Genomic DNA, 17,219 nt, shown 5'->3' with positions numbered 1-17,219 from the left:
ATAATTTTTGTACATTTAATTAGTTAGTAATAATAATAATAATAATAATAATAATCAAATTCTAATAATAATAAAAAAAAAAATTTTTAATTAAATTTGAGTTGTTATTGTAAACATTATTATTATTATTGTAAAATAAATAAAATTAAAAAAAAAAAAAAAATGAAATAAATTGATAATACTATCATTATTATTATTATTATTTGTTTTCATTATTTTTCCAGTGACCAATTTAAAAAAAGAAAATAATAATAATAATTTAATTACGATAAAAATTGACTAGTCATTATTTTAAGACTCTTTTTTTTTTTTTTTTATGTTATCTACTTAATCTATTTTAGCTTTTTCATTTTCATTTTCCTGTTGTTTTTTTATTTTATTTTTAATATTCCAAATTTTCCAAACGATTTGTGTCAAGAGTCCCTGAGGTTTTTTATCTTTGCTTATTCTCAACCTGTAAAATTTTTTTTTATTAAAGTTAACATGAGTTGAATTCAAGATAGATGAATAAATCAATCAATCGAAAGGTATAAAAGGTAAATAAAAATATTCAAACCTTTTGGTTGTTATGTTATGAATAGGACCAAATGCCAAAGCCACAACTGTACAAACCAAACAAATAACATTGTAAGGCATACTGAAATCAGGAGTTGGTAAAGTTATTATCATTGATTCAGTTCGAATTCTAACCAAATATCCATCTCTTGATGCATTGAAACTACAAAATTGACAACATGATACAATTATTTAAAATAAATTGGTTTATTTCTTATTTCAAAAAAAAAAAAAAACTCTTGATATTACCTGGATTCAATGTAAGATTCATTTTGTGGAATGCCAGTGTAATTTTTAGCAAGTGGTAATAAACTTGTGATAACTGATGAGCCAATATAAAAACCATGACTAGCATCTGGTGGATAATCTTGCCATTTTAAAAATACATAATCAAAATCTATTGAAACATCAACATTTGATCTCGGAGGTAATTGAACAATTAATTCTAAATATGTCGGATTCAGTCTTTGCTTCCCCGGAATATACTTAACAACAGCTGAAATAAAAAAAAAAAAAAAAACAATGTTAATTAAATTTAAACTTTAAAAATAAAGTTATTAATTAATGAAATTTTATGCCAACCTGGTTTTATTTCAATTCCATTCGAAACTATTTTTAATGTGTGTAAATATACAGGAACATACCATGGAAAATTTTCTAGTATTATAACATTAAGATGTTTCCAATGTTTATTGTATATTTTAGTTATGATACCTCCTTTCTGCCTACCGAAACCAGCCAGAAAACGATTTGCCCACAGTAAAGGAGGTTTAACACTTCCAAATTTGATATTTTTCGATTTATATGTAACAGCTATGTTGAACATTCCAGTAAATTCTTTTAAATTATAAACTGCAATATTACTTTTACTTCCACCTCTGTTAGAAATTGTAGTATATGAGGGTTTTGGATACAATTTAATTAAATTTTGATTACAGCTAGTTGTGTCTATATAAATTTTGCTTTCTTCTGCCAGAGGACAGCGATTTGGTATACCGGAACCAAATAATTTTCTTATAGAATAATCTAAATCGTTAGATTCTAAAATTACCAAGTCGTACATAAGAGTGACAGTTTGTTTTAATTCAATTGATGTTTTCGTACAAGAGCTGTCTCTACAAATATCCCTCAAATGAATTCCTAAAGAATGATAAGTAGTTGTGTGAATGTAATTAGCATTAAGTAATGATGCTAAACCTCTTTTAGAATCACAAGGAAGAAGTTTTTTCCATGGTGTTAAATTTTCTGTGCAAACAATTTCTTGAGGTAAAATTCCATACCTCAACAAATTGGGATCTTCTTTTTCTAATATTACTCCGGCATGTCTAAAACTGTAATAGGGATTAATACTATTTGTTTTATCCAAAAAATTTAAAGATGCACAAAACAATCCAGAGAGAGCTGAAGTTAATTTTTTCCAATTTTCATCAACACTGAAAAATAAAAAATTAAATTTAAAATTTTAAAAATGATTTTGTACACAATACTACTTAATTAACATAAATTATTTTTACTTAGTAGTTCCGTTTCTAAACCAAACCCAAACTTCTGCTCCCGGAGCAGCATTATAAGTAGGATATCCCCATTTTTCATATCTCCAAAGTCCTCGAGTTAATGTAATATGTAGTTCTTGAACATTAAATCTATGAATTATTTCACCTAAAGCTCTAGGAAATAAGTGACAATGTTGGTCTGAAAAACATAAAGAAAAACAAATTAAGCCGGTACAAGATAAAAACACTTTGACGGTTGATTAAAAAAAAAAACCTACATGGATTTAAATGACTACTTGTATTCCATAACGTTGTAAATTGAAAATATGAATAAACATCACCACTAGGATATGATTTTAAAAATAATTCTTCACGAAAAGAATCTTCTTTTTTACCGATTTCATTTGAACTGCAATATAAAACTGGAAATAAAAACAAAATTAAAGTAGTTACTATGTTATGAGCAACCATTTTTAAAACTACAAAATTCCATAGAGATAAAAATTTTCTGTAATAAACGATTTGAGTAAAATAATCAATTTTAAAACTTTTTTTTTTTAAATAAAAAATTAATAAATGAAAATAAAACTCAAACGTTTTATTTAAGTATTTAGTATTTAAATAAAAAACAATATAAATAATAACAAGTTTTCTTATTTGGTTCTGACATATTTTTAATTTTGTTTATGTGAAGTTTGAAATTTACGACAAAACCTATTTTATCTATTATTTTTAAAGAAAAACTTTTATTTTTGCTATTATTTAACAAAAAAATAATATTATTATTTTGGAAAAAGTGCATTCGTATTTAAAATTTCTCGTGACCTAATTAAAAAATTCTGTTAACAAACAATATTTTAGATCACTAGTGCATAAGCGCGCGCGTGTGTATTTTAAATAGCGGTTAAAAATAACGGTCGAATCAAAGTGTAAATTGTTTCAAATAATTAACCATCATTAAATTTTACACGATTGTTTAGTTTGTTTAAAATATTCTTTGAAGAATTTCATTTAAAACAATTACTTATACGTAAAAATAAAAAAAAAAAAACTTTAAAAATGAATTTACAACAAATCGCCGTCGTTTTTCTCGTAATTACTTGCATCAATTTAAATAATTCAATGGAATTTAATAATTCTACGATTTCAAATGAATTCAAAAATTTAAATTCAAGAACGGATCGAACGATTCTATCGAGAAGAAAACGTTACATTGTATTTCCGAAAGGTTCATCTTTTCAGGTGAGTTTCCGGGTAGATGTTAATGATAATTTTTTTTTTTTTTTTTGATTGTAAAAAAAACATATTTAGTTATGATTTCAAAGAAAATCTTTGAAATTTTAACTTTTAGTTGGTTTTAGAAAGTTTGTCTCGCATTCCAAGGCAAATGCCACTTGTATTAGGTCCAACAATTCAATTGGCATGGCCATTACCATCAGGTATACCTCAAACATCTCGTAAAATTAGGTCGACGATAAACAATGAAGAAAATTTTATTTATGAAAAAAAATCATCATTTACAAAAAATAATCATAATAAAAAATACGATAAATTTGGCAATGTTATGAAATTATTCACCTTGTAAGTCATTGTTAAGAAAACAAAAAAAAAAACGATCTTCGAATGATTTCTATTTGCATGTCAATAACTATTAATAATATCAATGAAAATTAATTTATTTCATTTAAAATAATAATAATAATAATAATTCTAAAACTTATTTAAAATCTTTATTTTCTACTCTCTTTAATAATATTAATATTAATAATAATAAAGGGGATTAATTTTCTTATAAATCTTTTTTTTTTTTTTTTATATTTGTAGTTGGTGTACTGCAATACCTATAACTTTCCTCTCGTCGCAATTTTTAGGTTTGGAATAACTGTTGGTTTAGCTTGGCAATTGCCAGACGATCCAGCAATATTTGCAGATCATAAAAAAAAGCATAAAATATATAAAAGAAACGTATTGAAAAAAATGGAAACAGTTATGGAACCGTAAGTTAAATTTGACAAGTACAAAAAAAACCATGATTAACAACAACAACAACTTTGTCTCTTTTTTTCATATTTGTTAATAACAATATACTTTAAATTTGTTTTTGTCAGCCATATTGAATAAAATTTTAATTAAATTTTAAAAATTTTCAACAGGATGGGTACTAATGGACAACAATGCGTTTTAAAAGCTTTATGCGAATCAGGTCAACGAACACCATCGAAAAAAGAATTTATCGTTGAAATTTTTCATAAAATATTTTCGTAAGTTTTTCATCAAGTAATTTCGTAAATTTTTTTGAAATATTACTTTAAAACAAAAAGTGTGTAACTCATAACCTTTTTTACAGGGTGAACCATGACGATGATGATGATGATAATGATACTCACGATGACAAAATGTACAAAAGAGCTCACAGATCGATAAATCAAAATTGCGACAAATTGTATCCGGAATGTCCATTTTCTATTTTTAAATCTTTACAATGATATCGAAACCTTTTTTTTTTGTTTAAAAAAAAAAATTTGAAAATGATTATTCGAATATACAAAATAAAATCCGTTAAAATTAACAAAAAGTTTAAATAAAAAAAAAAAAAATTGTTAACAAAATTATGCTAAATAAATACAAAAAAAAAAAAAAATAAAAATTATTTTAATATTTAATCGTCTAAAATTATTATTATTATTATTATTATTTTTACAACAAATATTTCTGTATCCGTTTAAATATATATTTAAAGTGAAGACATATATATTAATTTCTCATAATAATAATAATAATAATAATAATAATTTAAAACGTCATTTTTAAAAACGTTACAAAAATTTATTTGAGTTTCTAATGAAAAAAAATCACGAATTAAAATTTTTGTTTGTTTGTTAACAATTTAACAAATAACGAAACAAACAAACAAACAAACAGAAAAAAAAGGTGTACAATCACGATTTTTTTTTCTTCTTTAATTTCGTTTTAAAAAGTTTTTAAAAAAAATTATTCTTATGCTAACGTGTAAAAACAAAATGACAATAAAAAATTTAATAAGAAAAATATTAATTTTATTTTATTTTTATTTTTTAATCGTCGAATCAACAACTAAAAGAAGCAAAAGAGAATTAAAATTTCCAAAAGGATCATCTCTAAACGTAAGTAACAAATTTTGTAAAATGGCGGAATAATTTTTTAATAATAAAAAAAAAAAATTTTATAAATTTTAGTTGGGCGTTGCAATATCAAATCATTTTCCAAAAGGTTTCCTCTATAAAGGTTTAGTTCAAGTTTTGGAATTTGATTTTGGTTTTCCATTTTCACAAATTATACTATTCGATGAGCCGAAACGAGAAAAAAAACCGTTAGAAAATTATCATTATTATTATTATTTAAATGAACGCGATCCTTATTTAAATTATGATTTAATAAAAAGTCAAAAATTTGATAAAAAAAGAAGGAAAAAAAGAGATTCGAACGAAAGATTAAAACTTTCATTTAAAATTGAAAATGCATTATCGAGGTAAGACAAATTTTTCATTATTATTATTATTATTATTATTAAAAATTTATTTATTTATTTATTTATTTATTTTAGAATTGGATTTAACGGTACGGCTTGTTTTTCTCGTTTTCAATGCGAATTAATTAAATTAAAAAAATATGATACGTTTATCGAACAAATATTATTTATCATGTTTAAACCCCCGAAAAAATTTATTAATTTAAATAATTGTTTTAATTTTAATAAATATTGTCCATTTTCATTACTTCACGTTTTACTTCATTCCCTGAGGAAAATTTAACAAAAAATTAATTAATTAAAATAAAATAAAATATTATTAATTTATTACACATTATTAATAATATTACTGTAATAAAAAAATTTTTTATTTTTATTTTTAATGTGAGGAATGGCAGATTTTATTAATTATTTTTTTTAAACCTTTTTCTTTTTTTTTTTTTTTTTTTAATTACAAAAATTAATAACGAGAATTTAGGCACTTTTATGTATGTAACATTTATTTAAATAATAATAATAATAATTTAGAAACTATTCCGAAGGAATGCAAATTTTTTTACTTTCGTTGGACTCGCAATAAAATTTATTATTATTATTATCATAATACATAAGGTTTTTTTTTTTTTTAATTGACTTAGTTTACGTAATTTATTAACAATAATTATTTTTCAATATATATAAAAAATAATTTAATAATAATAATAATAATAATAAATTTTCTTATAAATTTAAATATAAAAACTAATTTCATTATTTAAAGCACAATTTTCTTTTTTTTTAATTAAACAACAAAACAATTTTCAACCTTTTATTAATTATATCTAATAGACAAACACACGCTTTTGATTCAAATACTCGATTGTATCACGCACACGCACACACGCACACACACCCACGCACGCACACGCAACTTTTATTAGTCATTCGTTCGTTAATATGTTTATTAAGGCTTTAAAAAAATGTTATGGAAAATAATATATAACAAAATGGACGTTACTGAAGACGCAGTGGCAGCAGATGATGATGGTGGAGTTTTTGGTGGTTGTTGAACGACGTCTTCGGAAACGGTTGGACTCGCTCTTTGATTACCACTAACGGATTTCTTTTCGGCACATTTTTTCTTGCATTCTGCATCATCGCATATATCACATATCGTTGCTTTTAATGGTTGGTAAAATGTACGAGCTCTTCTGCTTGAGTCGTAGTAATCGTATACGATAACAGGTACCGGTTTTTGATTGGCCACCATGTGAGTTCGATATGCGGAAATCGTCGGACAATATTCTTGTTTTATAAGCTGTAAAAGAAAGGATATTAAATTTACTTTTTGTGTTTTAAGGAAGAATTTATATTCGTTTTAAGTTTTAAATTTACTGACTTTATCAAAATACAAAATAACAACCGAATCCGAATCTTTGGTTTCAACTCTTTTGACGTTTTGACTAACACGAAGACTAGGAAGCGAATCTGAATCAACGACGAATCCAGAGGGAAGTGAAACTTCCATTACAGCCATGTTACTTTCGTTAGTTTCCTTTGTTCCAACGAATCTGATGAAAACCATCGAATTAATTTTAGATAAAAACAAAAATTTAATTTAAAAAAAAAATCGAGAATAATTACTTAGAACAAATAGAAACTTGTAAATGATTGTTGTCAGAATTTTTATCAACTTGTGGATCTAATGTGAACAATGGCCAAGCACCGGTGACATTTAAATTGAATCGGTAGGAAACTTGAACAATAGCAAAACCGCTTCCGGTAGCCGTTATATTAATTTCTCGAACTTTTTTCGGCAACTTAAAAATTAAAAAAAAAAATTTTTTTTAACATTTAAAACGTATTTAATAAGAAAGAAGCTTCATCACATTTTTTGTCTTTACCTCGTGCTTTTGAAGAATCATGGCTTTTTGGGTGTTTACATTTATGGTTGTCTGCGCTTGACTTCCGGCCTTGTAATGAAATACAGCTTGAACGTTAAAATTGGGAGAAGTTATTTTTTCGGCTAATTTAGCAAGAGCAAAAATTCCGATGACGGTATCTTGAGTAGAAGCAAATCCTCCTTCGTCATTTCTTTGACTGACCAACCATTTCATTATCGGAAAAGCATCTTCGATCAAATTCCTTTCTAAATAAGTTAACATTGCGTAGGCAGTCATTTCGACGGAAACCCCATTTGGTAAACGTTCGTGCCAAGGATTCTTTTCATCACCGGCAGGAATTGGTTTTTTCCAAAACTTCATATCATCTGAAAATAAAACAAATTATTAAAGTTGTATTAGTTATTAATTTTTATAAAGCGTAAAATAAATAAATTTTTGCTTACCTTCAGTTTTAGCTTTTTCTTCGAGGAGATGGAAAGCTTGATCTTTTGATGGATGTTCAGCTAAATGCAAAGCATAGCTGCTAATGGCAATAGCATATGGGTCTTCCAATCCATCTAAATTTTTAACAATGTAATCAACGGCTTTATCGATTGTATTTTTGAATTTTGGATTTACTTTCTGTAAAATGGCAATAAAATATTTTATTCTAAGATTAATACTCACTCAAATCAATGTTATTTGCGTAACATCATTAATACCTGAGTTTCTAAGAAAGTAATGAGTGTAAAAGCAGTTAAAGCCAATCCTTTTGCAGCTCCTCCTTGCATATCTTGATGACTCACATGACCAACCTCTGGAAAACTTCCATTAGAACCTTGATTTTTTTGTAACCAATCTAAAGCTTCTTCTATAATTCTTTCTTCGACGGTAATATATGCTCCCGCTTGTTGAAAAGATTTTGCTACGAATGCAGTTAACCTGTTGAATTAAAAGGAAAATTTTTTTAAAATGTTTTTTTAATCATAACTTTAATAAATAAATTTATTTTTAAATTCATACCATGTACTTCCGCTAGGATCAGATTTTCCAAAAGCACTGAAAGAACCGTCGTCTCTTCTGTAAGTAAGCTCTTGCTGATATCCGGTTTCTAAAAATTTCATGGCTTTCGATTGTATGGCGGGAGTCAGCTGTCGAGTGTTTTGAAGATAATTCATAACGACTATGTTGGGTACAAAGTTAAGCATGTTTTGTTCACCGCAACCGAAAGGCATTCTGATCAAATTTTGTAAATTAGGAATGCTTGGACCGAGAATATCACCTTAAAAATAATAATAATAATAATAATGATATAAAAAATTTGTTTGAAAATTTTACGCATTATAAAATTAATATTTACCAACGGCTGATATTTCGACAAATTCCGAATCGGGGACGATATTTTTGGGAAAATCTAATGTCACATTTGTTTTAAATTCACCACCCGAACGAAGATCAACAAAAATGGCTTTGTTTCTATATTGAGTTTCTCCTTCCGGTTTGACCAAAAGTTTTCTATCAACTCCATCTCCCGCTAATTTACTAGTTGCTGTTACACTAATACTGATATATCCAAGAGTTTTTGGAGTGATCATGAACGACAAGGCTTCTCCACTGTTAGGCTTTATTTTAACCGTTTTTGTTCTGTGAGTACCTAAAAAAAAATTTAATTTAAGCTTTGAACAGAATAAACAAAAGAGAATCAAAGAGAACCAGACTTACTTGGAGTGTCTTCAACTTCATTGGCTGCATCTGAAAATTCAAATTCTCCTTCGTTTTTAAGAGTTACTTCCGCTGTAACCTCTTCGCTAAAATAATTAAAAACAACAACTGGAATCGATACGATTTCTCCTCTGATTATGGAATAAGGCAAATCAAGTGAAACAAAAAATGGTCTAAAAACTTTCACCTAAAAATCAACAAAAAAAAAAAAAAATTTTTTTAAAAATTAAAATTAAAAGAAAAGGCACGTAATTTAAAAGTAAAATTTTTATACCTTTGTAGGTGCTTCAATCAATCCAAGTCCATAAACAGGATCAACTGAAAAACCAGTTAAAACCCAAGATGTGATTGTATCTGGTACGGTAGGTTTTAATATTGCTCGACCATCGTACCTAAAAGTTTAAGTTTTTATGACAAACGGACCAAAGAAAAAATAATAAAAATGAAAATGGAAAATGATCTTTTTAATAAATTGGGGTCTTTTTTTTTTTACATTTATTATGTACATAATTTTTATGTGAAATAAAATAAGATATTTCCTTATAACGTTTTACCCCAATTTAACCAAGACCATTTGTTTAATGTGTGTTTTTTTTTTGAAAAAACAAAATGTGTTATTAACAACAACAACAACAACAACAAAAAAGAAATAATAAGAACAATAATAATGATAATAATAAAACAAAAGAAAATCATACCCAGAAGTAGTATTTGTGAAAAGCCATGGAGAAGCAACATCATGCATAAGAAACACTCTGGGGTGGGTCCAAACAGGAACGGGAATGCGGGAGAAAGCATAGGGGCCCGCAAGTGGGGGTCTCAAACGAGACCTATATGTGACGGCGGGGCCCAAATCAGGCTTGACAACTTCCGAACCAGGTGGTAAAATTGGACGATTTGTAGGTCTATTCTGGGCAATTAACTTTGTCGTTGCCTCAATTGTTTCATCTAAAGGATAACAATCATTTTTTCTTCAACTCAAAAATTGTTTTTTTTTTTAAATTTTAAATTTTAAACGAATAAATTTTAATTTTATGTAACTATAATTTTTTTAAATAATAATAATAATAATAATAATTTATAAAAATTGATTTTAAATGAAAAAAACATCGTGTTCTTTTAAAAATCGTAATTTTTTTTGTAATTGAAAAAAAATAAGAAAGAGTCTAAACACGATTGTTATTTGTATTAAAAATTTAGTTTTTACTTTTGTTCCATTGGAGTGATTGAATGGAACAAATTTTGTTACATAGAAGTCGAAGAATCAATGTTTTGTTATCCGTGAGCAATACATTTACAAAAAAGCTAATGAAAAAACATACATGCAAGTAGTAGAAAACCTGAAAAAGAATTATTGACCAAAAAAAAAGGACAAAAATGCAGTAAGAAGCAACATACAATGCAAGGAGGAATAATTTATTTTGCAGGATTTTATTAGTTTTTTTAGGCAAGTTATTTGCTTTTAAAATAGAATATATACTTACATGTCTTTGAATGATTAAAAGATGGCTGAAAAGAATTTTTCATAATCTCAAAGGTATTTGTAATTCTTAAAATAAATGAAGAAAGCGTTACCCCAAAACCAAACACAAAATTTTAGTTGTACACACACAAAAAAAAGTTTTTACAATATGGATATTTAAACGGTAAAAAATAAGTAGCATTTAAACCACATTTAAAAAACTTATTTGAGAATGAATGAATAGGAAAAAAAATGATGTATCTTCTATACAAAATAATTTGATACTCGCACCACCAAAACAACATAAATAACTTTTTGAAAACCTTTTGATAAAGAATTGAAATATCAAGAATGATGAAAAAATTCCTTTTTAAACTCCCCAAACACCCGAAAGGTCCTAATAATAAGAGAGAGAGAGAGAGAGAGAGAGAGACATAATTGTTTTTTTGCTTTCATTTCATACCCTGAATCTAAAGATTCCCAAAGCCACGTTTCAGGGAAATTTTTTCGAATCTTTACGGGAGCTCCTTCCGATGCTGGTGCTCCAACACTTGATAAGGGAGCGTCAAATGCTGCTTCGGGTATAATCGCTCCTCCCCCAAATGCAGTTGCAGGCATTGCTCTGAAGTATACTACACAAACACAAGAACACAATAAGATTTATGAATAATAATCATACCCGGAATATATTGAATCCCAGAGCCAAGCTTCTGGAAATCTATGTCTGACTCTTGGACCAGAATTAATAACAGAGCTGGAAACATCTACAGTTTTCATTGATATTTCTGGCATCATTGGAAATTCTTCAACTTCGACGCTTGGTAATTTAGATCTGAAGTGAACTGCACACCATGGAATTATCATATTAAGTAAATTATTATTATTATTGAATCATAGATAATAAGAGAGTCGTTTCGTAATTTATCTGTTAGATAAAAAAACGATTGTTATTTAAGTAATATACCAATCAAATATTTGTCGAATAAAGGAAAATTGAACCCCAATGAATAAAGTTTCCATTTTAACATTTTATATGTATAAAATTTCCCTTCCCCCCCCCCCCCGAAAATAAAAAAAATGATTAAGTAATTTTTTTTTTATAAATAAGTTATTTTTGAAATCCTTCACAAAAGTTACTCTTCAACATGAAATTAAAAGAAAATTTTTTTTTTACAGAGTTTTTTCATTTTTATTTAAGCAATTATTTAAGGCTCGATTAAAAATCCCCCAACCAAAAAGAAAAAGCATTTTTATAAAAATTAGATTTGTTTTAAAGCATTAAAAAATAAACTAAAAGAAAAGCCCTCAGAAATTTTTCCCCCTTTTTTTTTCTTCTTCACCATTGTTAATTTCATGCATTAAATTTTGTTATTTTTTGTTTGTTTGTTTGACTCTTCCTTTGTCCCTCTATGTAATCTTTATTATTATTTACTATTTAAAATCATATGATTTTAAAAAAAGTTCTATAAAACATAAAAATTTTCAAAATCTGACATTTAAAAAATAATAATAATAATTTGATTAACGAAACGAATAAAAACATTTAATTCGTTGAAAAAAAATAAAAAAATAATAAAGACTTACTCAAAGGTACGAAATCGTATACCCATCCGTTGGTCAAAATGACAGCACCTGAATTCTGAAAATTTATTTTTTTTTAATTAATTAATTTTATATTAATTATAGGTCGTTAATAATAAATACTTACGTCGAAAACTTTTTGTGCTGTTGCTGATCCTGGCCAGTAGAAAAATGATCTTTTAAATCTTCTGAAAAAGTTGTTGTGGAAATTTGAATATGGTGAATAATTTCCAGAATCGTAAGAACGCAATTCATTCAAAACATCATCCTGTAAAATTAATAATTATTATCAATTTACATAAACATCTATTTAAATAAATTATTAAAGTATACTTACATGTGATATATCATTGCCAGATTTCAATAGTAAAACACTTTGATCTATACCCAAAACTCCAACGTATGAATTTGGTTTTGCTTGAATTGATAATTCAACTGATTTTCCAGGTTCAGAAGTCAAAGGTTTTGCATCGATTTTTACCTGAAAATTTATTCAATCGTATATTAATTAAAAATAAGAAAAAAATGAGTAGCATTTAAAGAAAAAACTAACAAAGTTTTGAAGAATATTATCGAAATCAACATTTAAACCGTCAGCAACAACTTCTCCACTTTCTGTCATGAAGTAAACCAAAACATGCGCTGTTGGCGCCATTGCCGGTGTTGCAACAAATAAAAATTTATGAGTTTTTGACATTTCAGGTACTTGAACCGTATTCGATATGAGTACATCTCCTCTTCCCAAAACCAAATAATTATAATATTTCAATGGTGATGTTGAATTGACAAAAATAACAATATCTTGATTCGTTTTTGGATTTTCCGTCATTAAAGTTGTTTGTAGATAAGTTTCACTTGGAGACATTGATTTGCTAACTGTTGAAAACCATTCTGTCAAATCCAGGTAAGAAGCCTTGAATTTAAAACAAAAAAACAACAAGTTAATAATAAAAAACTTTTTTCAACTCATTCAACATGTTAAGATATCTTTTATGATTTAATTTTTGAAGATATACAACACAAATATCTTTTTTTATACATAAAAATAAAACTTAATCGTATGTATACATAACATTTATGTTTTTACCTCGATTCCCAATGTCGTTACATTTGGATCATTTATATGGAAATTCAATTCTAAAAGTCCATTTAATGGTAATTTATATTCTTTAGCTGTATATTTTTCGGTATCGTACGAAAATCCATGTTTAACAATTATTGGATTAACATCGTCAATAACGGGTTTACCATCGTGATAAACTAGTTTTATCTTAAAAAAAAAAAAACATTTATTAATGATAACTCTAAAATAATATTTAAAATTTTACATAATTAAATAAAAAATCATTACTTACAAAAGCTGTGTACTTTAATCCAGGTTTAAAACATTCAGCCGTTTTTATTAATTCCATTTTATATTTATATTTGTGTAAGATAATTGGGTGAAGTATTTTGGCGCCTTCCGGGGAGAGCTTCTTCTACTGTCACGTCAACTTGAATTGTTCTTTCATAGTCGTCTGTGATCCTGTTTAAAAAAAAAAAAAAAAAACATCATTAAAAAAAAGTTCATTGTTAAAAATCATTTTAGTTTTTTTTTTAACGGTTTTAGTCTGAAGGGTGTGACCAGGGTGGAGACTAACAAAAAAAAAGAATTTCATGTTAAAAACATCTTAAATTTTTATTACGAAATAAAATCTTTTTGTTTTTTTTAAACTGATTAATTTTCAAACAAACACATTAATAAATTTTTAACTTAATGGATTAGTTAGTAATTAACTTATTAGCCTGTAGAAATATTTTTAAAAAATTAATAATATATTATGGTTAATCATATCATGTTACATATTTATTTAATAAAAATTGAATCACTTACTTAAGTTCTTTAACAATATCAAATTCAACAATTGCTTTTCCATCAATGGGCACAACTTTTCTTATTGGATTTTCAAAAATCGGTTGAATAAAACCAGAATAATAAAGTGGATATGCAGTAACTGTTGCTTCTCCCTTAACTGATTTACCATAAGTGTACCTGTATAAAAAAAAAAAAAAAAAATTGTAAACTGATATAATAATATAATTAGAATCTCCTGACAATGACTAATATTTCAATTTTATGTTGATATATTTATTATCATCATCATTAAAGCAATTTATAACGATGTTAGGTTTTTGTTTATGTAATTAAAAAAAAATAAATAAATAAATATTATTTACAAGCCATGTTGCAAATAAAATAAAAAAATTTGTATGCAACCATTAAGGAAAAAACTTCCTTTCAAACAAACTTACTTGGCTTTTATTTTAGAAACAACTTTTGAATCTTTAAAAGTTGCATGTTTTGGTGAGTCAATAATAACTTCAAATTTGGGTAAAACATATTCGGCAACTTGAAATGTTTTTGAAAACACTTGATCGACGACATTAACAACAATTTTCCAATCACCTAAAACTGGATATTCAGACAATAATAATTCACCGGAGAAAACACCTTTTGTTGTTGATGTTCTATTCCATTGTTTAACTCTGTGACCTTTCCCATCCTGACAAAAAAAAAAGTATTACATTATTATTATTATTTCCTGATCTTAAATATTTTTTTATTGGATCAAGTGATTCTAATAAATTTTTATGGTAAAACACAATAATAATAATAACAGTAGCAAATGATAGATTTTTGAATTTAACAAAAAAAAAAAAAAGTTTCAGGCAAAATTAAGGAGCACAACACAGTCGAAAAGTTTTTATCCTTAGATAAAAATGTCTACCTTTTACAAGATAAGATTATTGTTATTATTATTATTTTGTTTGTTGGTTAAAAATAACGACAAAAACGTTTCAACGTGTCTTCTCATTGATTTTTACTTTTTTTTTTACACATTTTTTTCTTATCAAAAAATATTGAATAAAACATTTCTAAATATAACATGATGTATGTGATATTATTTATTTTAAGTACGAAACATTTTTTACGAATATTATTATTATCGTCGTCGTCATAAAAATTTAGATGATAATTACTTTCTTTTTTTTTTATGCATCAAATAAATTTAAAAAAAAAAACTTACGGTAATAAATACATCGAGAAAATCATGAGTTGCCGGTTTCATATGAGCATTTAATATGATTGCTCTAAAAAGAACTTTATGTCCTGGTTTATATATAGCTTTGTCCGTTTGTATGAAAACTGAATAACTTTTATGTGCATATTGCAATTCAGTTGAATTTTTAAATTCTAAACCTCCCGAACCTTTTACCGTAAGGTTGTAATTACCTTCTCCTAAATCTCCAATCTGAAACCAAAAAAAAAAACAAAAAATGGTGCAACTAGTTTTAATTTAATTTTTGTCGGTTACACAAACATGCAGTATTCATTTTTAGCGTGGCAGAAAACCACGTGACTTCTATATATATGTATATGTACGTTTTAAAAAGCGATGATATCATTTTAAAATCTTTCATGTGGGTCACATTTTAGGTTAAATTTTTTTCTTTTTTTAGATTTTTAACAACTATTATTATTATTATTATTATTATTTATTCTTATAATTTTCTTTTTGTTGTTGTTTTTTAAAGTGACTAATTAAAAAAAACTTTCAGAAAAATAAAAATTATAAAATTTCCAGGACTCTTTTCATATGTCAAAACAATTATTATTATTTTTTTTATTCACTTTGACATAAGAATAAAAATTTACAATAAAGAAAAAAAAAGTGGCAGAAGAATGAAATAAAATATTATTGCAATGTTTTATTTAACTAATCTTATAATATTGTTTTTTTTCCGGTTGTGTGTGTGTGTGTTTTCAAAGTGCTAAAAGATAATTAAAAGATAGAGACGCATACAAAAACCCATAAATCAATCAATCAATCAATCAATCAATCAATCGGTGGATCAATACAACCGTTTAAATGTTTTAATCCGATAATAATTAAAATATAAGAATTAAATAAAACAATTTAATCAACACACACGCAATAATCATTTCGTAACATTTCCTATTATTTTATATGTTTGTATATTCTTTACAAGAAATATTTTTAAAAAAAATTTTTTTATTTATTTCCGGTTTAAAAAAAAACCATTTTAAAATTGTTTACATTTAAGTTTATACTTAAGTTATAATTTGATCGTAACAATTAGAAAAACTTACGATTAGTAATTAAAAAAAGAATGAAATGAATACTTTCTTTGTTTTGTGTAAAAATAAAAATGGCTTCTTTTTTTTTTATAACAATTGATTCTTTCAATTTAAATAAGGCAAATATAAAAATTATGATGGTATTTTGTAAAAAATATCAAAATATTTAATGTAAAAAAAAGAGCCCTCATTCCTTGCTTACACATTTATCATTAGTAAGAATAAAAGATAAGTTTAAACAATATGGACGAAATATTTTAATGGTTACCTCTAACTTAGCAATTTGCGTAGTGTAAGGCGATACAGTCACATCCTGATTAACCGTGTATAAGCCCCCACTGTCCTGTTTTCCTCCCACTTCTATGGAAACCTGCGTAGGTTGTGACGTGCCCATAACAGAAACGGCAACATGGTAGTCGCTATTGGGTCTAAGAACTTTTGAAGCTGTCACCGTGTAATACCTAAATAAAAAAAAAAATAAGGTTCGGTTGTTGAAAATGTTTTTTTTTTTTTTACATCGACAATAAATTTTATAAGGTAATAATTATCATCATTCCTATATTTAAAATCCTAATAAAAAAAAAAAAAATAAAAGGTCATTATCGTTAAATGACGTTCAATTTTAAATCAATCAACCGAAAAAAACATTTTTTTTTTTTTTTTTTTGCGTGAGATTACTCGAAAAAAAATAAAATAAAATAATGATAAAATTATTATTAATAGTTTTTTTATGTAACTAATAATAATTTTTATGTCAATAATTATGTCAGTATTAATTAAAAACGCTTTTGTTATGTACCTCCATGTACATAATTTTTATTTTAAAATTTTCTACTTCTTTTCTTTTTTTCTTTTTTTTTTCTTTTTTAAAACAATTCTTCGTACCTGCATTGAG

General features: G+C 25.9%; 3 protein-coding genes across 3 annotated transcripts in view; 1 reads left to right on the top strand and 2 right to left on the bottom strand.

The window, feature by feature from the left end:
- Positions 1 to 516: 516 nt before the first annotated feature.
- Phum_PHUM375070 (GPI transamidase component PIG-T precursor, putative) lies at positions 517 to 2,519 on the bottom strand (the record flags this gene model as incomplete). The annotated part of the gene is made up of 5 exons (XM_002428252.1): positions 517 to 718; positions 805 to 1,051; positions 1,138 to 1,988; positions 2,070 to 2,247; positions 2,327 to 2,519. The coding sequence occupies 5 exons, from the start codon at positions 2,517 to 2,519 to the stop codon at positions 517 to 519; spliced, it is 1,671 nt and encodes a 556-aa protein (XP_002428297.1).
- Positions 2,520 to 3,170: 651 nt separating this feature from the next.
- Positions 3,171 to 4,534, top strand: Phum_PHUM375060 (uncharacterized protein; the record flags this gene model as incomplete). Its single annotated transcript, XM_002428251.1, has 5 exons — positions 3,171 to 3,290; positions 3,400 to 3,629; positions 3,920 to 4,045; positions 4,202 to 4,309; positions 4,396 to 4,534. 5 exons carry the CDS (start codon positions 3,171 to 3,173, stop codon positions 4,532 to 4,534), a joined length of 723 nt encoding a protein of 240 aa, XP_002428296.1.
- A 1,965-nt stretch (positions 4,535 to 6,499) lies between these two features.
- Phum_PHUM375050 (alpha-2-macroglobulin precursor, putative) overlaps positions 6,500 to 17,219 on the bottom strand; it is a gene marked incomplete at both ends in the record, with an annotated part of 10,751 nt that continues 31 nt past the window's right edge. The window contains 23 exons of the mRNA XM_002428250.1: positions 6,500 to 6,853; positions 6,935 to 7,106; positions 7,180 to 7,355; positions 7,440 to 7,804; positions 7,883 to 8,060; positions 8,141 to 8,360; positions 8,442 to 8,700; positions 8,779 to 9,072; positions 9,141 to 9,327; positions 9,415 to 9,532; positions 11,066 to 11,224; positions 11,282 to 11,444; positions 12,187 to 12,241; positions 12,311 to 12,451; positions 12,521 to 12,664; positions 12,737 to 13,096; positions 13,271 to 13,453; positions 13,666 to 13,708; positions 14,057 to 14,215; positions 14,476 to 14,726; positions 15,252 to 15,476; positions 16,593 to 16,785; positions 17,210 to 17,219. Coding sequence (XP_002428295.1) covers positions 6,500 to 6,853; positions 6,935 to 7,106; positions 7,180 to 7,355; positions 7,440 to 7,804; positions 7,883 to 8,060; positions 8,141 to 8,360; positions 8,442 to 8,700; positions 8,779 to 9,072; positions 9,141 to 9,327; positions 9,415 to 9,532; positions 11,066 to 11,224; positions 11,282 to 11,444; positions 12,187 to 12,241; positions 12,311 to 12,451; positions 12,521 to 12,664; positions 12,737 to 13,096; positions 13,271 to 13,453; positions 13,666 to 13,708; positions 14,057 to 14,215; positions 14,476 to 14,726; positions 15,252 to 15,476; positions 16,593 to 16,785; positions 17,210 to 17,219 — 4,409 coding nt within the window. The remainder of the gene's footprint in view (positions 6,854 to 6,934; positions 7,107 to 7,179; positions 7,356 to 7,439; positions 7,805 to 7,882; positions 8,061 to 8,140; positions 8,361 to 8,441; positions 8,701 to 8,778; positions 9,073 to 9,140; positions 9,328 to 9,414; positions 9,533 to 11,065; positions 11,225 to 11,281; positions 11,445 to 12,186; positions 12,242 to 12,310; positions 12,452 to 12,520; positions 12,665 to 12,736; positions 13,097 to 13,270; positions 13,454 to 13,665; positions 13,709 to 14,056; positions 14,216 to 14,475; positions 14,727 to 15,251; positions 15,477 to 16,592; positions 16,786 to 17,209) is intronic.

The sequence above is a fragment of the Pediculus humanus genome, genomic scaffold (genome assembly GCF_000006295.1).
Source record: "Pediculus humanus corporis 1103172107826 genomic scaffold, whole genome shotgun sequence".
NCBI lineage: Eukaryota > Metazoa > Arthropoda > Insecta > Psocodea > Pediculidae > Pediculus > Pediculus humanus.
The sequence above is the reverse complement of the archived record's forward strand: the minus strand, read 5'-3'. Positions and strand labels throughout refer to the sequence as shown.